Source organism: Gopherus flavomarginatus, chromosome 2 (genome assembly GCF_025201925.1).
Source record: "Gopherus flavomarginatus isolate rGopFla2 chromosome 2, rGopFla2.mat.asm, whole genome shotgun sequence".
NCBI classification, from domain to species: Eukaryota; Metazoa; Chordata; order Testudines; family Testudinidae; genus Gopherus; species Gopherus flavomarginatus.
In genome coordinates, this window is record NC_066618.1 from 277,013,938 (window position 1) to 277,037,509 (window position 23,572).

Here is a 23,572-nt window from a genome sequence, read left to right on the forward strand (position 1 = left end):
GACCTTTCGGCAGTTGAAAGGTCAAGTCCTGCTTTAAGACTTTTTAAAAAAACCCTCTTCTCCATTGCCCCCTGTGCCGCGCGGCCTGGAGGAATCTGAGCGAGACAGAGAAAACGAGGGTGGTTGGGAATCAAAATTACAGAGATGAGCTTTTCGGCCGGAATGCGCATGCGCCTCTCGCCCGTGGCAACGCAAAGCGGCCCGGCCGTGAGCAGTGTTTGTGGCTCGCGCTCCTGGTGCTGGCTTGGTGGGGATGGAGGCAGGGAAACAGGGATGTGGTTGTAGGGAGAGGCTGTGGGACCCCTCGCCCCCTTCCCGCATTCTTCGAGTCCCCACTCGCCCTCCTGCCCGGTTCCTTGGCTGTGCCCCATTGGAGAGGGTGGAAATCTGTGTTAGGCGATGCCTCATTTCCACCGTCCAAGTAAGGTGGGTGACTATAGTCAGCAAAAACGTTCAGTGGGGAAGAACTATTCTGTGACTCTTTTTACTAAATGTGGGCTTGTTTTGTGGCTTTTTTCGGGGTGGGTTGTGGTTAGTTTTCTGGTTTGTTGCAAAAAGTGTTGGCTTTGCCTTGCGGGGAAGACTTAAAAACGAACCTGAAAAACGAGATATTTGGAAGTCCTGCCGCACTGCCTCGTGGGAGTTGTAGTTCTGCCCTCTCATGTCCTGTTCTCTCTGGGCTGGTTGGCTGGCCTGAATCTTGCGTGGTGCGCAGCCCTCCCTCTCCAAGACACGAGACTGCTGTTGTATCATGAAAGATGTAGTCTGGCCAGGCGCCTGGCCTATAGCAAATGAGAGAATGAGGCACCAAACTGAAATGTTTTAGATTTTAGCTGAAATATTTGTTCTTGTATTTCTGATAAATTATTAATATTCCATTGACGATTTAGATGTAAACAATGTTGTTGCCGTTTTCTACTGGGGAAGGCAGTAGACTCCATTTGTTTTAACCAGCTCTAATGGTAAGATGTGATAAAATTGCAATAGTGGCCAACTCCCCACAAGGAGCCTGATGGTAACTAATCCTGTAGTGAAACTTGGCACCTAATACATTTTTGGACAAACGCTAACCTTAATTCCCAGAGCTGGCTTCGGCTGTATAATTTGTGTAAAATCTCATTATTAATAGTTAGTAAAAGGTATTGTTAACTCCTGTGGCATCTGCGGCTTTTTCCTCTTCATCATGGACATTTAACTCAAGGCCAGGATGGGGATGGTTGTAAAACAATTCCATTCCCTTCTGATCCTGTCTAATGGCAATGGCTGCTTCTCCCATCCTCTTAATGTCAGACCATCCCAATGCCGTGTTTTATATGAATAACGTAGTGACAGACCCTCCTCCCCTCCTCACTTCCATCTCCACTCAGAAAGGTACTCAGAGCTTGACATTCAGCTGGTGTGAGGAACCTATTATTTCTAGGACAACTAACTTGTATATTTATTCACTTTTTCAGTCTGCAAATTTGAAACTATCATTTTGTTATGCTCAAAAAGGTCTAAATTAACTCATCTTCCATAAGGAGCTTAGCCTGCACAAATAATTGAGCATCTGCTTCATGCATTTTTCTGTGCTGATCGCATTATATAGAACTATCCCAGTACAGTGAATGGGACAAGTTTTACTTAAGAGAATTAAATTCATGAAACTGCCTGTCATGACAGCATGCACATCAAATAGAGTTGTCAAATTAGGGTGCCTAGTTTGGCAACTAATCCATATCTGAGCATTTAAATTTAAAAATGTTGGCCCTAAGTTTGAGGACTTTGTTTTACATTGCTATTCTAAATGTCCGCATGCTTCACAGAGCCAACATGAATATTTGCTAAGCTATTGTTAATGTCATGTAGTATGTATGTAGATCTGACTGTTAAACATTGTTTGTAAGAAACAAATTCCTACCACTGTATTTAATGCCATTGTAATTTCATGTTATAGGTATATCCATGTGTAGTCATGTCACCAAGATTGCTTGATAGCCTCTGGCTGTGTTATATGGATAAACTATAGCATATATTGTATTAAAGTATGTTAGCAACAGCTCATGTAACTGAATATTGCACAATATAATACAACTCCTTTATTTACAAGTGCTAATCTTAAATGTTCACAATTCCTTACAGTTCATAAAATGTACAAATGTCACTTGGGTAACTGTCTTTCTTTATACTTGCTCCACCTTAAAATACATGGAAGCACTTAATTTTTACAGCCAACCTACTAATAGAATTCTACTGTATACATTTGAGTATACAGCCTATACTATAGCAAAAAAGAGTGAATCAAGTGATCACAGCAGAATGATATACAAATAGCTATTGCATGTGTATTTTTGCTATAGTATACTGCCCTCATAACTGAGTGGGTGTGGGGATCTTAATCTAAAAAGTACTTTCACTTAGGAGGATAACTCAAGGAGGGAGACTAATAGCAATCACTGGAAGTGTCCAAGGAAAGAAGACAAACTGAGTAGTCAATGGAAAGCTGATTTTTCCTGCAGTCATAGCAATAGTTAACTTTTGAGAGTGGTGGATTAATCACCAAAATCTAGTTTACATATTTGATTCAAATAAAACCCCACAAGTGAATAATGACTGTTGTATATGAGGGCTGAGACAGACTAGGTAAGTTGCTACAGGAAGCTGTATGAATAGCTACATGTATAATTTACAGCTCACTTATCTCTAAATTTGAGAAAAGGAAATAAATGTATTGTGGATTTCATTCAAGCTCCTGCTGCATGGCCCCAGTCCTCATCTACTCATGTAATAGTACATATAATCCTTGAGGTGCAGTAGTGAGCAGCGTAGTGTGTGGTTTATTTGTGAATACGTGAAATTCTCTCCATGATTTTAAATATTATGCTACTGAACAAAGCTGCTGTGTTTTAATGAACTCCTTTTGTAATTTAGCACATCACCCCTATTTTTTCCTAGAAGTGCCACTAAAAGTTTCTTCACACTTAAGTTCCCAGTAAGCTCTTTGTCATGTTTCCATGAGTTCAGGATGAACGCTGTTGCATCTAAGGCAGGAGTAGCCAACCTGAGCCTGAGGAGGAGCCAGAATTTACCAGTGTACATTGCCAAAGAGCAACAGTAATATGTCAGCAGCCCCACTGCTCAGCACCTCCCCCCTTGCTCCTGATCAGCTGTTTTGTGGAGTGCAGGAGACTTTGGGAGGGAGGGCACAGCAGGCTTAGGGGAAGGGGTGGAGTGGCATCAGGGGCTGAGCAGTGAGCACCCCCTGGCAATTGGAAAGTTGGCACCTGTAGCTCCAGCCCCGGAGTTTATGTCTGTACATAGAGCTCCATATTAACTTCTAAAGAGCCACACATTGGCCAGCCCTGGTCTAAGGTGTTACTGAAATCTTTATTCTACCATCTCTTCAACTTCCGCTTTTCAAATCCAGGATTGCTTTGACTCTAAAAGCCAGCTTGTTTCCTGTTTGGCAGTCTGCTAAAACTGATGAGAAGGTATATTGTAGTCTTATTAAAGTCAACTGGCAGTGAAGATTATACATTCATTAGAGTGTTTAGACAAATCTGATCAGTTCTCTTAGTGACAACATCATGGCTTCCTACTGCTTTCCAGTAGATCACATTACCAATTAAGTAGCACTGTAGATTTACTTGGTGCTTTACAGAGTAAGGCATTATTTAAAATCCACAGGAAGAGTAATCTTGTATTAAGCAATTAAAAGTGTTGATCCTTAACATGCTAACCAATCCTGTTTTATATTTTTGTGTTGAGGGTCTTGGGTGGGAGAATGGAACTGCTGAGAGGAAGGAGCACAAGTTGAGATTCCTGGGCCACACGCTGCTCAGCCCTTGATGGGAAGAAAACACACAAAAAGCCCCCACACTTCTGCTTCACTAGCCTAACAATTAGGATATATAGTTCCTGAAACAGAGGCCTCAAATTCTGCCCTGAAGACCCAGTTTATGGAAAATGTGAGATTTATTGTTCACTAAAGCCTTTTAGCATCCATATTATGTTGGGGATATTCTAGCAAAATGGAAAGACTGTCCTTCAATTTAAAAAAAAAAAATTAAAAAGCTGACAACAGCAAGGTGGTGGTGCTGCAGTTTATTCAGCTCTTACATTAGGATTCGAAGGATAAGTTTACCCTATTTTAAGGGTGAAACTAGGTTATTTTATAAATGTTTGTTCCTCTCTTCCCCTCCTTCCCCACTCATTGGCACATTAACCATCATGTGGTCTCCCACATGTATATGGTAATGCCTTATGTGCATTCATATTTTAAATAGCAAGCTACCTAAAGTATTACAATATTATTTCCATTTAATACTGAGATTTGCAAAGCTGTCTAATAGAAAACTGGGGTGCACAGGGTTACTAATAAATGCCAAATGGAAATCCAGTTATAAAAAACCTTTACAGAATTTAATTTAGCAACATTACAAAGTATATGCTTCACAGCTCTACATTTAAAAAAAAAATTTACGTTTGGGTGGAAATGTTGCAGAAACTTTTTTTTAGGGTTCTCATATAGTCTAGATATGCCGTATACTACTAGAAACAGTTTAATTTACCACTTTTAAAAATGGAAGCTTTCTGGTATATTAATTTTATGTTGACAATATTCCAGTGGTGAAGGACAGGTTACAGAAAGTTGCTGAGTCCATAACATATCTGAGTAATTTGAGGCATCCCCTTAGCATTATGTAACTTAAGGCAATTTTGCCAATAGTATTAAATTGTCAAGAACCCAGAACATTAAGTGCCTCATACTTCTGTTTCATGTTATCCACATTCAAAGACATGAACCATAAGGACCACCTTCCAAAGGCCTGACCTGTAGTCCACAGTGGAAATGAGTAATTCACCTATAAGGCCAAATTTCTCATTTTACCCACACAGCTCAAAACACTAATATTGCTTGTTGTTAACTAATACGCTCTGACAGTTCAGTTTTTAATAGCAAACAAATCAAGCATTCTGCTTTGCTTTTGAAATACTATATTCAGTACTGTCACTGGAAGTAGACTGCTTTTACAAGATAAATGGGAAAATGACTGCTGTGTAGAAACAATAGTTTTCTCTGCAATAATTTTCTATCAGCAGACTTAAGAAAAAAGTGTGCAAATTTTGCACAAACGAAGGGCAAGCAAAGTAAGGATAGAGTTTATTTTGCTTCTAGAGTTTTAAGACAAACTACAAATTTCAGTTCAATACAAACAAATTTGTAAGTCTTCCTGGTTAAGTGGTGGACCCTAGATTCCAGCAATGTGTGTTTTTAGATTGTGGTAGAGCAATTGTTTCCACAAAATCTAAAATAAAGAATTCCACTGTCTTTGGTGTACAGTACTACACTTTTTTTTTTTAAGCTGGCAGATTTTTCACAACAGTGACATTTCAAATTAGTTGATATTGCTACATAATTACAAATAATTCTGGTATGACCACCACCAATTGTTATTTCTTGATGTATTCTTGATTCTTAAATAAGGTTGTTTCTTGTTATGAGATGGGTCTTCTAGAGTTATAAACTTTGACTCCATTCTGCATGGAAGAACGAGCATATTTGGTCAGAAGTGCAGCTACTGTTTGCTTCTCTGCACATAAGTCTCTGGAGAGAAAAAAAAGTGAAAACACTCTTCAGTAACTTAAAAAAATAGTTATCAGGACAAACTATTTCAGGATTGAGTACAAACTGTTTCAGTAACCTGTTTTCCTAATGTAGCAATCAGCCTGGCTAGAATGTTTGTTCATAAGCTATTGGTGTACTTCTCACAAAATGCTTTCAATCATCTAAAATTCATACCTCAGCATACCTTGCTGCATTTATGTAACTCCCAAAAGCATACTACATGCTTTACAAAACACAAAGGATGGTTCTAAAGATGGTTCCTACCTTGAATAGCTTACAGTCTAAAAAGGCAAAAGCCTAATTCTGTTCTCCATTACACGAGTATAGCTGTTTACACTATAGACCCCATGCCGTCATAGCTATATCAGCATAGCCTCGTAGTATAAACTCAGACTACACTGGGGTTTTCTGTCAGTGTAGATACACCACCTTCCTGAATTATGTTAGCTACGTCAACAAAAACACATTTCAGTTCACATAGCTGTAGCTATACTGGGAACTGGCATAGCCATATTGGTCAGGGATGTAGCTTTTTTCTACACCCCTGATGGACATAGCTGTACTGATAAGTTTAGACCAGGGGTTGGCAACCTCTGGCACACGGCTCGCCAGAGTAAGCACCTGGTGGGCTGGGCCAGTTTGTTTATCTGCCAAGTTGGCAGGTTCAGCCAATCGTGGCTCCCACTGGCCATGGTTCGCCATCCCAGGCAAATGGGGGAGGCAGGAAGTGTCATGAGCGAGGGATGTGCTGGCCGCGGCTTCCTGCCTCCCCATTGGCCTGGGACGGCAAACAGCGGCCTGTGGGAGCTGCGACTGGCCGAACCTGCTAACATGGCAGATAAACAAACTGGCCTGGCCCACCAGGGTGCTTATCCTGGCGAGCCACGTGCCAGAGGTTGCTGACCCCTAGTTTAGACCAAGCCTGAGTCAATGGCAATACTTCAGATTTTACTCTGAACATCAGAATTTGGCTCAAAGCTCTGAGGCAAGGACTTTTCTCTAAAGTCATAAATATTTGCTGCTAATCTTTAAATTTTCCCTCACTTTAAGTATTTCCTGACTATGCTCTTCTGATCCCTTCATCTTCCACTAGCCTGGCTGTCCTTTCTCCAGAGTGTGGTTCAACACCCACTGTGAACTCACTCTCTCAATAATCTGCAAGAGAAAAGTGGTTACATAACATCCAATAAATATTTTGATTTCAAGACAGCTCATGTATGGGTCACAGAGTGTTCCTAAAGGGAGAAAAAGGCCTACTGGAAGACAGTTTAACTTTTTGCTTTTTAACCTTTGACTTCAGTGAGGGTAGATTGTCCAAAGTCAATACAAAACTTCTATTTAGTTCAGTGGGGCCCAGGATTTAGTCCTCAATGTTCACAGTCAAAGTACAGATAATACTTCTGAATGACTATACTGTAAGTATATTTTACTCATGTAGAATTTGCGAGAAAAATCTAGCACTTTTAAGTTTTTATCAGCTATAGTTGTCCATAATGCAACCAAGTATATACTACAAGTACTATAGAAGGCTTTATATACTTACTGTACTTTAAAACAGTATTATGCTTAGTAGTGAACTACTTACTGAATATATGGGGCAATATCTGCTTCTGTCCACTTTTCCCGAATGGAAAATAACTTGTTGAACCTTTCCTGGTTATCCTCAGGCAACTCTTCTACTTTTAGCAAGAAGATAGTCTCTGGTCTTGAGTTTCTGTCCAACAGAGCCAAACCCTATAGGGACAACAATAGGATGACAAATTTTAACACAGAAAACATGATCAAACCTCCCATCTCTTGTCATATCAATGTGTGTTACTATTGCCATTTTCCTCAATATTTTTAACACCTGAACTGTACAAGAAGTAAAAATACTAAAAGCAAAATGGAAGCCTTCACAGTACCTGCCATCATGAAGGAGGTAGTTCTCACATCCCTTAAGAGAGAGGAGTGTGTAAAAATACACAACTTGATATCCCACTACCACCTTCAACAAAATTTATCTTAGTTGCAGCATGCTAGAATCATTAAAGGCTGTTGGACTTCTAGTTCTGTCTATAGTGATAGTAATAGACTCTAGATTTGAATTTTTTCCTCTTTAGTTATGTGTATCAGATTCAGGGACACAGCTAGGAGAGCCCTGTCACGCTCCTACACTGCAGAGGTCCTAGGCAGTTTCACTTTACAGAAAACACCTCATAAGTGCTTTAATGCAGGACCAGGATGCTTCTCTCAGCTGCTGGCAAATACTGTTGAAATAAAAAATAAGAAGCCGGTTGTTCATGATTCATGTATAAGTCCTACACCAGGGGCAGGCAACTTGCAGCACATAAGCTGATTTTCAGTGGCACTCACACTGCCTGAGTCCTGGTCACCGGTCCAGGGGGCTCTGCATTTTAATTTAATTTTAAATGAAGCTGCTTAAACTTTTTTAAAACCGTATTTACTTTACATACAACAATAGTTTAGTTATATATTATAGACTTATAGAAAGACCTAAAAATGCTAAAATGTATTACTGGCACGTGACACCTTAAATTAGAGTAAATAAATGAAGACTTGGCACAGCACTTCTGAAAGGTTGCCAGCCCCTGTCCTACACAATACACCAGTAAGAACATTCTGCTAATACATGAAACCAAATCCACTAGTTTAGTTTTTACCTTCAGCTGATCCAGCCTTGTTGTCAGCCCTTCAGGGACACTTTGTTGCCATACTTCTTGAAATTCTGCTAGATTGAATTTAACTGCATTTTGCAAGAGCATTTGTGCTGTAGCTGTGCATATTTTATCTGCTTTCATTTCAAAATAAACTTCATCTGCAAAGGGAAAAAAAATTACACTCACAGGTTCTTACCTGCATTGGTATCAGGACATTTCTGTGCCTCAAATTTCCCCTCTGTTCTGCAGTCTCTCCCTCCTGGCAGGGTAATTTGTGCCTAATTTTCCCCTCTGGCTGATTGAGAAATTTAATTATGTTTTACCCTCGGGCTAAACTGAAGTCCCTTTCCTTCCCAGGTAAACAAGAGTCAGAACAGAAACAAATACATCCTTAGTCCTCTGCTGGCCCCAGCTGTTAGCCCTGTTAATCAGGACTATCATCAATAGACCTGCACCCTCCTCAGGCGAAACAATCCTTTTACGCTCCACCCCCATCTCTTTCACTCTTCTTTATGCAAGTCTGATATCAACAGCTGTTTGCACTCTCTGAGCTAAACAGTTCAGTAGTCCTTTCACTTCCTCAAGGTCCATATCCTTGTCTTCTCCCTTGATTCAGGGAAATGAAGAGGGTGAGGTGCACTTTCTCCCAGTCTCTGAGAGGCCTAGTCCAAAGCCCATTAAAAATATATGTGCAAACCCTGGGTCTCAAGCTTACCTGCTTCACCTTCTCCCTTCCCAAGCTCCTCCTGCATCCAGGTCCTCTCACAGACTTCCAAGCCACTTCCTTGGGCTTAAACCAACCAACCCCTCCCATGCTTGTCTAGAGATATTCCAACAGTCACTGCTGCTATAATGCCATTCCCAATGCCCTTAGTGGAGAACTCCACACCAGGTCTTGCCACTTCCCTGGTCTCAGCTTATACAGGTAGAGTGCCTTCTATAGCTCTGCCTTTCCCAACACTCATTCCAACCCCACATTATGGCTGAAATCAGAAACACTCGTTTTGGGCTTGTAGTCCTCTAAGAGCCACTATGCCCTACTACACAAGTTAATTCAAATGCCTGGATAACAAAATCCATCAGAAAAAAAGTTCTTTAATGCTGTGCAACACGTTCAAACTCAACCACAGAAATTATGAATTGGAAAGATCTACTAGATCTCAGGTACCTCTCTGCTAATTCATGATTTTTCTCTAATGACACTAGTTTCCCTATCCCACAGTTTAGTAGACCTCACTCTTACAGAAATTTTCCATGATAATCAGCCTAAACATTTCTTAACTCAGTGTTAGCCTCCCTACGCTTACATTTTATTTTAGTTACGTAATTTATTAATTCTTAACCCTCCTTTCTTAATAAATGCATCTCTGCCGTAACTTACCTTCATCAGTATATTTCATTCCATAACTTAAAAGAATATGCTGTATCATTTCTCTGAAAGAAAATGTTAAACTTTAAGATCTACTTTCATGCATTTCAGATTCATGGCAAGGGAATGCAGTTTGAAAAAATGTATTATATAAAGTTAATTAGCATACAATCATTAAAAAAACATTATAAATACCTTCCTCCCTCCCACTAACATACTGAAACAGGGACATGGACAGGCAAGGCAAAAGCAGGAAAGACAGTAGGGGATGGGATGTGCCATGGTTCAGTCCACTACCCCAGCAACTTTATCTCCCACTGCCTCCCTAGTACCCACTCCCATGTGCTTTGAAGAGGTACAGAGGGAAGGAAAATAGACTCTTGCCTTCTCTCATTTTTCACTGGCAAAAAGCATCAGAGTTTCACAAAGCCCTGCAGTTATGTATAACATATTAATAAAAGGTATTTTATGGACTGGTTGCATCAAATACATTAGAAGCAATGCATTATCAATACATTAGAAGCAAGAGGAAGACCAAGGACAGGGTAGGCCCACTGCTCAGTGAGGAGGGAGAAACAGTAACAGGAAACTTGGAAATGGCAGAGATGCTTAATGACTTCTTTGTTTCAGTCTTCACTGAGAAGTCTGAAGGAATGTCTAACATAGTGAATGCTTATGGGAAGGGGGTAGGTTTAGAAGATAAAATAAAAAAAGAGCAAGTTAAAAATCACTTAGAAAAGATGAATGCCTGCAAGTCACCAGGGCCTGATGAAATGCATCCTAGAATACTCAAGGAGTTAATAGAGGAGGTATCTGAGCCTCTAGCTATTATCTTTGGAAAGTCATGGGAGACGGGAGAGATTCCAGAAGACTGGAAAAGGGCAAATATAGTGCCCGCCTATAAAAAGGGAAATAAAAACAACCCAGGAAACTACAGACCAGTTAGTTTAACTTCTGTGCCAGGGAAGATAATGGAGCAAGTAATTAAAGAAATCATCTGCAAACACTTGGAAGGTGGTAAGGTGATAGGGAATAGGCAGCATGGATTTGTAAAGAACAAATCGTGTCAAACCAATCTGATAGCATTCTTTGATAGGATAACGAGCCTTGTGGATAAGGGAGAAGCGGTGGATGTGGTATACCTAGACTTTAGTAAGGCATTTGATACGGTCTCGCAAGATATCCTTATCGATAAACTAGGCAAATACAATTTAGATGGGGCTACTATAAGATGGGTGCATAACTGGCTGGATAACCGTACTCAGAGAGTAGTTATTAATGGCTCCCAATCCTGCTGGAAAGGTATAACAAGTGGGGTTCCGCAGGGGTCTGTTTTGGGACCGACTCTGTTCAATATCTTCATCAACGACTTAGATGTTGGCATAGAAAGTACGCTTATTAAGTTTGCAGATGATACCAAACTGGGAGGGATTGCAACTGCTTTGGAGGACAGGGTCAAAATTCAAAATGATCTGGACAAATTGGAGAAATGGTCTGAGGTAAACCGGATGAAGTTCAATAAAGACAAATGCAAAGTGCTCCACTTAGGAAGGAACAATCAGTTTCACACATACAGAATGGGAAGAGACTGTCTAGGAAGGAGTATGGCAGAAAGATCTAGGGGTCATAGTGGACCACAAACTAAATATGAGTCAACAGTGTGATACTGTTGCAAAAAAAGCAAACGTGATTCTGGGATGCATTAACAGGTGTGTTGTAAACAAGATACGAGAAGTCATTCTTCCGCTCTACTCTGCGCTGGTTAGGCCTCAACTGAAGTATTGTGTCCAGTTCTGGGCACCGCATTTCAAGAAAGACGTGGAGAAATTGGAGAGGGTCCAGAGAATAACAACCAGAATGATTAAAGGTCTTGAGAACATGACCTACGAAGGAAGGCTGAAAGAATTGGGTTTATTTAGTTTGGAAAAGAGAAGACTGAGATGGGACATGATAGCAGTTTTTAGGTATCTAAAAGGGTGTTATCAGGAGGAGGGAGAAAACTTGTTCACCTTAGCCTCTAATGATAGAACAAGAAGCAAGTGGCTTAAACTGCAGCAAGGGAGATTTAGGTTGGACATTAGGAAAAAGTTCCTAACTGTCAGGGTAGTTAAACACTGGAATAAATTGCCTAGGGAGGATGTGGAATCTCCATCTCTGGAGATATTTAGGAGTAGGTTAGATAAATGTCTCTCAGGGCTGGTCTAGACAGTATTTGGTCCTGCCATGAGGGCAGGGGACAGGACTCGATGACCTCTCAAGGTCCCTTCCAGTCCTAGAGTCTATGAATCTATGAAATTATAGCCTAAGCTGTACTACTTTGCAGATTTTGGATAAAAGCAAATGTCAGTATGTTTTTTTTTTCCCCCAAACGAAGTTCAACAAAAATTTATAAAGCCTCAGTCGGCAAGCACAATTCAATAGCGTTGTAATTTGAACGGAATGGCCTGTAAATATTTTAATACTATTCTATTAATATGAACACTGATATTTATTCAAATATAGCATTACACTACCAGAAGTACCAGTGCTTAATACAAAATGATTATGCAGGAGGTGCCCACCACACAGTTTTGGTTTGCCATGCTTCCTGAATGGTATTCCACCATGGGCAGCAGTTTGCCAGTTAAGTAGTGGGTATGAACAGCACTTTAGCTGTTGTGTCAGTGTACATTTTAACACTTGTCACTTTATGCCTGCCAAGAGACTGGAGTAGGATCTTTTGTAATCCCGACACATGTTATCTGACAGTGATCAGGGAACAGAGATTAGTCTAACCACACCTGATTGTTACTGCATAAAATTATTCAGGGCCATGCTATGCTTCCCTTGAGCACATAAAAAAATGATAGGTGAGAAAAAAGCCCCCATTGTGCCTAATGCACAGCAAGGGACACAAGTGCAGCCCACATACCCCCTTTATAAAAAGGACTGCCTCTCTGTGGGACAAAAGATTCCTGCAAAACATGAGGAGACAGGCCATTGCCCTGTCCCACCTACATATCAGACAACAAAGGTGGCCAGAAGTATTTAGAGTGGGTAGGGGGTAAGTGCATCCCTTCCGCCCCAAGTAGGTTGTAGCAATGAATGTGTTCCAAACTATGAGCCGGTGCAGCTCCACACTGACCTCAGAGCAGGACTGTGCCTTGAAGGTGAAATGGATTTATGTTTTACAGAGTCAAAGAACTTCTAATCTTGACCACTGTTAGTTGAATATAGTTATATTATAGGACTCCTCTATGGTAAGTGCAAATACTAATGATGATTAATATGGGTAACAGTAATTTGTTTTCTAGTGCTTTAAACACAAAGAAACAAAAATATACTTACTCGGGTTCCAGGGGTCCAAGTTCTTGAAGACAGATACTTAAAGGAACCTTGCTAAAAGACCAAGATTCAGAATCTATTAGTTGAGTCACATGATTCAGAAGTTTCATCTCATAATCAAATTCTAGAACCCGCCAATATCCTGCCAAACAGAAGAAATATGTAATAATACTTTGTAATTCTGCGTCTCTGAAAATATCTTTCAGGGTTCTCACACTTGAGTCTCAGCTCCCTTTCAAGGCACAAACAGAACACCAAGCTCTTAAAGGGTTATTTAAACAACATTTAACAAGAGGAGAAAAAGGAACAGAATAGTAGAATGGAGCAGAGACCAGCATGTTCTTCACTAAGCTGACCCCATGTCTTATGCTACAAAATAATGCATATCCTACCTATAGGGACAAATACCTTCAATTTCACAGGCGTTTATAACCTGCAACTGATGCAGTATTTCCTCCTCACTTGCTTGAATCCGATCTAGCAAGTCATCCATTGTATACTGCAACATGCAAGAAGAAAAAAAATGGGTTACCTTCAACCCTGGCTAACACTAAATTGAAGTAAGTAAATATTACCTTATATAACGATAATGAAGATAAACATTATTTAGAACAGGGATGGAAGAACAGAGTGGAGGCTTGGGTTTTGCAGAGTTTTGAAGTCTCTTAAATTTACCACACTAGTTCAAATTTGCAAACAATCTTTTCCTGCAATTTAAATTAGTTTCTCCAAAGATCATTCAATTTTTTTAAAAATAACATTCTTTCTAATTAAAGGAAGTCTTTGCACCATGTACCAGTGATATAAGACTACCTCCAGAAGTCAGACTAGCTCAAGTGGGCATCCTATGTAAGGTACCCATTTGCTTTTCATTCCCCCTCTGCGGAGGATGGTCACTTTAAAATGTACAGTCTTCAAGCAGGTTTAAATTAGGCAAAACAAGTTCTGAAATGTGAATGAGTTACCTCAATCGTTGTCAGCAAAATAAGTTGCTTCACATCAGTCCAAATAATTGACAAACATGTTCTACTTGATTGCCCAAAATGCACCTCACCAGGTTTGTCTTTGTTATGCCTTTACATTTTTTAAAAAGGCATATCTAATATTTAAGCTTTTGTTTTTTAAAAAAATTCCTGGCAGGAATGAATTGATTCATCTCAAGTACAGTAATCTGGTAGACTAGGAGAAGGCAAAACAGCAAACCACCACTAACTTTAGTGGACACCATCTTAATTTTGGAATAAAAAAATGTTCTGTTTTCCTCCATATTTCTCTTCTTTCCTGGTGATTGCTTTTTTCTCTTCCATGCTTCCTTCCTTTTCTATCAGGATGCATGCTGTAGTACCATGACATCTCACAAACTCAGCAGCGTTGGGACTATGTCAATACTTAAACAGCTGACCTCCAAGCTAGGCTCAGGCACTTCAAGAAGTGTTATTGGCAATTTTGCAGATGAAACAATACTCTCAGAGTTAGAATAGAATAAATGTCCTATAAAATGGTGTTTGAGAGCACTGCACTGCTGCATATGCTTTCTTTCAGATGAGAAGCAACACCGAAATCCAGACCACTAATGCTCATTAAGCAGCCTGGGATTTCTATGTAAAAGTAGATAAATGAACTCAAGTGTTTTAAGCAAATTACATCTTAGGTCATTTATTCTGTCTAAATTTGACTGTAATTTCACTGGCAATGGTATTCTTCACTTTCTGCCTCACACTTTAGTGCTGCTGTACTTGGATACTAAACATTCGCTGTTTTACTTTAGCAGTGAAATATTTAAATGTAACAAACACTTTAGCAGTATGCTGTGTTATAGGAAACTCATGTTTTCATGATCTACTGAATTGCTCATTTTCATGCAGAAGACCAAAAAAAAAAAAAATAAAAAAAAATCACTCATTAGTTGCCCATGCCAAGAGAAATGCAACGAGTAAACAAGGAGCAAAGCAAAAATTCATATAATCACTTGTATTGTGGTGGCATCTAGGGGCTCCAGTCAGAATCAGCACTCAAAGCAAGGTGTAGCCTCTCCTCTCAGGGAATTTACAATCTAATTTAAAATTCCACAGTGTTAACTGTAACAATTAAGAATCTTATGTTTCAAAAAAAATCATTTTTATTCCTTTAATATTCTGTCTTCTGACCAAAATTCACAAGATAATTAGACAAAACAGCCATGTTAAAAGTATTTTCTTTTAAATGCAGAGAAGTCTTAGATGTTACCTTTGAGCATTAATATCTGAAAGGATATTTGCATTATCATGCAAATATAAGTTAGCTTTAAAACTAGTCAGCTAATAGATCATATGTAAATGTTCAGAAACTGTATTTTACTCCATCTTTATTTAATATTTCCTCAAGACCTGCATTATGTTTTAGGTCAGCTGATTCATACCTCTCATTCTGACCATTCTTGATGTCTGAACTGGCTTTTATAAAGGCAGAACTTGCATGTTAACAGCAAAATAAAACCCATCGCTGGCAGTACAGTTCTGTAATTATATTTGCCTTGAGAGTAATCTCAACCATTTCTCCCTCCACTTCAACCATATCACCCTTGCTATTCTACTTCTCTTCCTTCCCATATCATTTTACTTCCCTTTCCTTAGTGGTGAGTGCCTTTTACATAGGGTAAGTGATGAAGTCACAAGAAGCACAAGTAACTGTGGGGAAAGCCACTACACCTGATAGTCACATAACATTTGGAGGATTTAGATAGCCAGTTCCTTAAGATTTCAAAATGGACATTACCAGTCCCTCCTCCACCAACTTCTGGCTTCATTTTGCAGACTTAGTGCAGAAGTCTTTCCCCTGCAAGAGGGGGACAGTAATTCTCACTACTCTCTAGTTAAATGGTTTTCAAACTTTTTTAGTTGAAGAAAGTTGCTGATGCCTGTTACAAGTGGAGCTGGGAATGAGGGGTTCAGGGTGTGAGAGGAGGTCAGGACTCTGGGCTGGGAAAGCAGGCTCTGGGGTGGGGCCAGGGATGAGGGCTTTGTGAGGAGGGGGCTCTGGGGTGGGGGCTCAGGGCTAGAGTAGGGGATTGGGGTGCACAGGCTTACCTGTGGCAGCTCCCAGCCAGCAGTGCAGCAGGACAGCTAAGGCAGGCTTCCTGCCTATCCTGACACTGTGGACTGTGCTGCATCCTAGAAGCGGCCAGCAGTAGATCTGGCTCCTAGGCAGAAGCTGCTCCGCAAGGCTCTTGCCCGCAGGCGCCCCCCCGCCCCAGTTCCCATTGGCCAGGAAACAGAGTGCAGAGTGCCCCCACCCCACCTAGGAGCCAGACCTGCTGCTGGCTGCTTCCGGGGCGCGGCGCAGTATCAGAATAGATAGGAACTAGCCTGCCTTAGCCAGGCAGCACCACCAATGGGACTTTTAATGGCCCAGTCAGCAGTGCTGACCAAAGCCGCCACGACCCAGTGCCTTACATTCTGCGACCGAGTACTGGGTCGCGGCCCGCAGCCCGCAGTTTGAAAACCACGCTCTAGTCTACACAAAAAAGGAAGACTCCGTTTCTTCTCACTACCTTTCTTTTTCTTCTGCATACCATCAGGCAAACAACCTACTGACTGTAGCCAGTAACACTGCTAGCAATTCCCGACTAGGCTAGCATGCCAGGCTGTCTCAAGCAGGGAGAAAAAGCTCAGAGCAGGACTGTGTACAAGTGCACAGTCCTGCATAATTAAGTAAAACTGGGTGCAACGGCATTTTTTCTAGTTAAGAATGTAACTTTACTAGGCTTTTATATCATTACCAATTACAAAGGAAAAGTAAAAAGAAGGAAGTGATTTACTTAACCAGCTTACCTTTGAGTCAGTCAGAGCTTTCTCTCTCTCACTGTCTGGCCCTTCATAAGGATTTTCCATTAGAAGTTTCTTTAGTTTCTTTAGTTTAGGTCGACATTTCCTTAATTCCCAGTAATTATTGGAGAAACCAGCAATCTACAAAAAGAAATTAAATGTTCAGTGACTCATTTAATTTAACACTGTCAGCCAAAGTAACTTGCAAAGAATAATTAGCAATGAATTTTAGAGGTCACATAAAAAACAAACAACAAGATTTTTATTAAGAGATTGTTCTTCTTTTCTAAAGAAGAGTAAGCAGAAATATTCTCCACACTGAAGTCCATTATTGGTAATAAGAGTTAGAAGTCTGTAGTTCAGTAATAAAAGCATACCTGCTGTCTACATGACAAAGAAACCAGCTGGTCTCTACATACAGACTATACCTGCTAATGGCCAGATAATTTAAAGTCCTGTCAATTTCACCCCTTCCAACATCTGTTCTTTTCTTCTTAATACCTCAGTCTTGCTGCTCTCCACAAGCCATCTTTTTATTCTCCTTCTCTCATCTTTCCAATTATTTCCCACATTCTTGAACTCCTAGATAATGGATATTTTACTACACAATGAATGAAGAAGGGAGCTATGACTCATCACTGCTTTAAACATGCATCTTGGGAAAGAAGATGTTCGCTACACAGCTATGTAAGCCAGGCACATGCACTAAGTGTGCCCAGAGGTCATTGTTAAAAATACTTCACGCTTCTTTTCCCCAGGCCCAGAAAAAGAGGTTTACCAGTGACACCATGGCGGGGTTTGGAGCCAACGTGGGTGTCTCCCTTGCCCAAGATATCTATACAGAGACAGGACATGTCAGAAGCTGAGTAGGGCAACCGACAGAAGAACTGCCTTCATTCCCTAATCTACCACATAGGGAGAACCGAAAACAAGAGATGTAATTGATACAGTGCCTTCAATCTTCTAAACTCACTAGGCTCTTCAGAGGAATCTCAGGGTGCTTTGGTACATCTCTGAAGCATACCTTGGGCATCCCCCAAAGTCCTATTGAGTTCAGATGATAGGAGGCCTCAGTCAATGCTCTGCTGTTGAAGAGGCCACCAATCAGACAGGTAAGAGCACAGAATGGGGAAGGCACAGCAGGCTGCAAGCTCATTTAGTGGTATTGCTCTCAGATCCAGCCCCAGCCCCTACCCCTGTATGAAAAATGCTATTTACAGCTGGAATAACAAAAAAGCTCAATTTTTTTAAAAATGTATCTTAAAAAGTCAGGATTTTAAAGATGTTCTATCAAATTTAATTTTTAAGTAATTTTTTTTTAAATTGTCCCTTAAACTATTGAAGCTATATTGTCAATTAAAAAAACCAAAACACTACTACTCAAGAAAGCAGCCTAGATACAAAATGCTGTATACAAATTCTGTTTGGAAATCTTAGACTTTTTTTTTGTTTATAGTTTTTGCCTATTCGTTTATTTAAATAAATATTAGTTTATGACCTCAGTTCTCCAGCTCTTTTCACATGCAATGGCAATTACATAAGCAGAATAACTACAACATTGGGTCTTTTTTTCTGTGCTTATTTTTCATTTCTTTTCAAATCTCTCAGAGAAGATAATAGTCCTGGTCATTTAGTGGTAGAAAAATATGCTAACACATGTGAGTTCATAGCCAGAGCTAGTTGCTCACCCTGGACCAGCATAGCAGAATGCTCAGACCCTTTGAAAGGGAGTGCTTGCTCCTGAATGATCATCTCTTTGGACTGATGCATGAGCCTATCAATACCACTTCCAGAAGAAAGGTAATTTATCTCATTATTTGTATTATGGTAGCACTTACAGGCTCCAACCCCATTGTGTTTAGCACTATGCACACATAACAAAACGAAAGTACCTCCCACAAAGAGTTTGCAACCTATACACAACAACATGTTTGGGAGGGTCTTAGAAAGATCCCAGCCAAAAAAAACAATAAAGTGATTTGACAGAAAGTTATCTTGGTGCATGTGATTTAAAAAAATCATTACAGAACATAGCAAGACGAGGAATATTACTTTCTTGTTAATTGACTTTTTCCTACCAGCAGAACTGCGGACTTTGTGGAATAAATGATGTTCTGATTGTTCTAGGACTGGAGAAGGAGGGTGACTCCTCCTTAGTGATGTCATTATACTCACTGCACAAAATTAAGAGCAAGTGATAATATTTTCCTAACCATTTTTAGGAAAATTTGATTATATTTGCTTCAAAGGGGCAGAAACAATGAATTCTTTAAATTCATAATTCTAAAATCCTCCACCCCACAGAGTCTTTCCAGATGCAACAGTTAGGATAGAAGAATCATCTTTGAAGATATTTTGTTAGACTATGAAACTAAGAAAGTGCAGCACAATCTGCCTTTGAACGTAAGCTATTTAAACAGGCACTTTACTAATGTAAAAGTGTCAATTTGCTCTTTGGGTCTCACATTTAAAACCGCTCACTTGAGTGAAGGAGAAAATATCTATTCTTTCACATGACTAAGCACCATGAGTGCTTACTGCACCACCAAAAATAGACTATATGCTTGGATCTGTTAAACAGATGATAACTGAAGCCATGATAGGTAAGTTTTATGTTAATACACTCATGTTGATCGTTTGCAATTGTAAGACTTTATAACAACATGCACCTTAGATGTAACACTAATATGAAAAATAGGTGATAAGGAAACAAAAAATATACCTGGGTGTGAATGATATTACATGATGCTTGATCTGCAAGCAGCTGTTCTGGAGTTTTACAGCCAGGGATAAACAGCAACATATTTGAAGTATCTGCTATTTTCATATCATAAGTTTTATCTTTACTGCACAACACAGCCTGTTCATCTTTTTCACCACGGATCACTAGGCTGAAAAAAAAAGTGCTTGTTTTTAAATGCAAAAATAGCAAAGGAATATTCATCTTTATTTACAGATGACATAACATTTCAAATATATTAAAAGTACACCTCCACCCCGATATAACACTGTCTTTGAGAGCCACAAAATCTTACCACATTATAGGTGAAACTGCGTTATATCGAACTTGCTGTGATCCGCCGGAGTACGCAGCCCCACCCGCCTGGAGCACTGCTTTACCGTGTTATGTCCGAATTCATGTTATAGTGGGTCATGTGATATCGGGGTAGAGGTGTATTGCTAACCAGGTGGCAAGTTGCAGTTATGACGACTACTGATACCAATTGGAATATCATATCTACAAGTTGTGACATACAGTTAGTTTAATCATATTACTGTTACCCCTTCCTCCTTCCCACACCATTTGCTCATTTGTTCATTTCACTCTCTTATCTTTTAAATCTTGATCCTGCAAGCTCATATACATGACCAATGCCACACTGAAGTCCCAATCGCTTCCAGCTTAATTCAGGCCACTGGGTAATGGCACTACTCCTCTAATACAAACCCAGACCTATTAACAGTGTAACTTTGAATGTTCTTCAGAAAAAAATTCTACTTACATATGATTTTTAACATTCTCTTATACGTTTGCCTTAGAACAGCAGTTTTCAGGGGGCCCTGATCAAGTTTCAGGGGGGTCCTCCAAGCAGGATCAGCATTAGATTCACTACATGCATCTGACGAAGTGGGTATTCACCCACGAAAGCTCATGCTCCAAAATATCTATTAGTCTATAAGGTGTCACAGGACTCTTTGCTGCTTTTACAGATCCAGACTAACATGGCTACCCCTCTGATATTAGATTCACTGAGGCCCAGGGCAGAAAGCCAAAGCCTCTTCACCCCACCACCCCAGGCTGAAGTCAAAGCCTGAGCAGCTTAGCTTCATGGGGCCCTGGGCAAGTGCCCTGTTTGCTACCCCCTAATGTCAGCATTTATGTGCATAACAGGTGTGGTGGTACAGCTGGGCCATGGAGTTTTTATAGCCAGTTGGGGGAGTTCTCAGAAAGAAAAAGGTCGAGAACCCCTGCCTTAGAGGACAACTGTAGTCAAATGAAGGGGTTTTTAAAACCACAGCCCCCAAGCCACCCACACTTTCTCCCAGGGCTCCATGCTCCAGAGTCCTCTGTGACCCCCCCCCCAACCAGAATACATCCCATTGTTTAAACCAAACGAAACTACCCAGAACCACAAAAAACAAATGTGGTTCACACATACGCACTTCATGAATAGTCCTATTGAGCACAAAAGAATTATTCACAGGCAGAAATGTTTAGAAGTTGAGAGCCACAATTTCATTAATTGTGCTATACATGGGAAACAGATATGTTCTATATCAGAGGGGTAGCCGTGTTAGTCTGGATCTGTAAAAGCAGCAAAGCATCTGATAGACTAACAGACATATCCGAGTAGGAGCTTTCCTGGGTGAATACCCACTTCGTAGGATGTTCTAGGTATCCAAAAATAGATCCCATCACATTTTCACAAATATATAATTAAAAATATAAATTTAAACTCCGCCCAGCGAAGATGTGCAGGGGCCCAGGGAGGCTTTCAGTTGGGCAAATGGCACAGACCCATCTTAACTGTGATCTACCCCGTTAACACGATCGCATAGCAAGGTCCCGGCAACCTCCCCACCCCTATCGTTGCTGCCTGTCCGACAGGGGGCGCTGCAAGCCCGGTGCCCCGCGAGTCCCGGGCCGGGCCACTTGCGCACCTGTGCCCCGCCTCCAGCTCGGCGCAAAGGCCCGGCTCGAGCTGCAGCAGGCAGCACTCTCCGGCGCTGGCGCGGGGGCTGAAGCTGAGGCAGTGCACGGGCGGCAGCAGCTCCGCCGGGTTCAGCTTCGCGATGTGCAGCGTGGCCTCCACCTCCTCGCGGCTCCGCATCCTGCCCGGCGCCGGGCTCCCCGCTCAAAGGGACGGGCTAGCGACGCGCGGCAAACGGTTCCAAAAGCCCGCGCGCCAAAACACCGCGCCCCCCACCACCTCCACGCGCCGCGCTTGGGCGGGGCCATGAAGAGGGAGGGAGCCCTACGAAGAGTCACGTGACCCCTAGTGCGCGAGAAGGGGGTTGGAGGCATGCGGCAGTGTCTAGAGGAGAAGGAGCAAGAATGAGCGCGAGCTCTCCTTGTGGCTGGGGGAAGCACAAACGCGCGTGCGCGACTTGGATTCCAGCGATTCTCTGTTCACGCACTAGTGTTCTCTGCAGAGCAGGTGCGGGCGGTGGAGTTGAGGTGTGAGGAGTAAAGGGAAAAGAGCTTCCCCCATCCTGCTGCTTCCTTCCTCAGTGGAGGGCTGCCCTGTGCTCATCTCCCGGCTCTCCGCTTTAGCTGCGCGGAGGTTCCCAGTCCCTGCAGAACCTGGGAATGGGCAACAGGCTGGATCACTTGATGAATACCTGCAGGGCCAGCTTTAAGCCGATTCTCCGGAATTGGGCCCCACGCCTTAGGAGTCTTTTAAATTTTTATAATTTTATTTTTACTCACCCGGTGGCGGGGGCGGGGGGATCTGCTCCGGGACTTCGGTGGTGGGGGATCCTTCGGTCCCGCGGAAGACCCAGAGTGGACCCCCGCCGCCGAAGTGCTGCCGAAGCCCCAGACTGCTGCCAAATCGGGCCCCACCCTTCGGAAAGCTGGCCCTGATTCCCTGTTCTGTTCATTCCCCCTCAGGCGGGCGTTGGCCATTGTCAGAGGCAGGCTACTGAGCTAGATGGACCTTTGGTCTGACCCAGTCTGGCTGTTCTCATGTACATGCAGATGGTTCTCGAGCTAGCTGTGTTCAGTGAAGACAATCTGTAACAGAGAAGGGCACCAGAGAAATGTGGCCCCTAACCCACTGTGTTCCCTTTGGCCTCACTGCTTCCCATTGCACTTCATTGATATAGATGTTTTGGTGGGACCCTGAGCTTAGGGGAGTTGATACAATCCCCCACTCCCACCCCCTTGTTAGACTCCCATACAAGGGGAGCAGCTGTTTGTTGACTGCCCTTTGATTCCTATTTGGAGTGACAGGCCATGTGAGGGATCTAACCACAATTAATGTAGCAAGGTGGAGAGAGATTTTCTGATCACTGTGGGCAGTGGTCATGGCTCTGATGGCCTGAATCCCTGAAAATCAGAATTACAAAGCAGAAAAAATAACCATGATGCTGGTGAGGCCCTTCCAGCAACAAACAATAGAAGTTGTTTTGCTGTTGCTGTTAACACCAACATCTCCTTTGAAAGGCTGTGGTGAGTGAAATCTCAGGTTCTGTTTCCAGTTCACTTTCCTTTATACCATGAGGAGGAGCTATTGAATACTAGCAACAGGAGCAGAAAAGATGCCTCCACAGGGAACTGCTATTCAATGGGGCCAGATTAAGGAATCTGGAATCTTTTCCCCTAGTTCCCATGTTCCAGAGAGACAAGACTCCACTTTCCTTCTGGAAGCAGAGGCCCATCCCTTATCTTGAGATCAACAGGTGGCAGCCCCTCTCCCATTGAAACTGACAGGGCAGCAGCAGATGGATCTCCTTTACCATCCAGGAGTGACAACAGGGGTTTCCACTACCCCTCGGAGAGGCTGTGGTGGCACAGGGTGGCTCAATACTTACCTCAGTAGCTGGGGTTTATCTCCACAGGTTCATGAGTTCACTGTGCATACTTCATTCTTCTGCCACACTTTACTGGGGTGATGTTAAAGGCCCCTAAAGCAGTAGGGTGGGAGTTAACACCCCCGTAGAAGTAAATGGGGTAGTTTGGTGCCCTCAGTGCTACTGGTTTGGTTCTGTTCAGACTGAGGCTGAGGTCCCTGCATTGATTATATTTGTTTCATGTTTTCAGGTTTTTCTTCATATCATAACCATGAGGGCTAGAAATGTAGGC

At 41.7% G+C, this 23,572-nt stretch overlaps 1 protein-coding gene across 2 annotated transcripts; it reads right to left on the bottom strand.

Annotated features, from left to right (window-relative positions):
• Nucleotides 1-4,068: 4,068 nt before the first annotated feature.
• Nucleotides 4,069-21,828, bottom strand: DSCC1 (DNA replication and sister chromatid cohesion 1). 2 transcript variants are annotated; one of them, XM_050941106.1, is made up of 9 exons: nt 21,427-21,828; nt 19,487-19,655; nt 16,771-16,905; nt 13,354-13,460; nt 12,965-13,015; nt 9,650-9,702; nt 8,272-8,426; nt 7,194-7,342; nt 4,069-5,587 (listed from the first exon to the last, which is right to left on the bottom strand). In XM_050941106.1, exons 1-9 carry the CDS (start codon nt 21,594-21,596, stop codon nt 5,479-5,481), a joined length of 1,098 nt encoding a protein of 365 aa, XP_050797063.1. In that variant the 5' UTR covers nt 21,597-21,828; the 3' UTR covers nt 4,069-5,478. The 2 variants fall into 2 exon arrangements, with proteins under 2 accessions (XP_050797063.1, XP_050797062.1); XM_050941105.1 differs by having other exon boundaries at nt 12,965-13,103; nt 13,370-13,460; nt 21,427-21,827.
• Between the last annotated feature and the right edge of the window lie 1,744 nt (nt 21,829-23,572).

Bases quoted from the DNA above. Each gene is read 5' to 3' on its own strand.
- DSCC1 (XM_050941105.1), bottom strand. From the start codon at position 21,596: ATGCGGAGCCGCGAGGAGGTGGAGGCCACGCTGCACATCGCGAAGCTG. The intron at 16,906-19,486 runs GTATATTTTTTG...TTCTTTTTGTAG, and splicing joins GTAATATCATTCACACCCAG to ATTGCTGGTTTCTCCAATAA. The intron at 5,588-7,193 runs GTAAGTAGTTCA...TTTTCTCTCCAG, and splicing joins GATATTGCCCCATATATTCA to AGACTTATGTGCAGAGAAGC.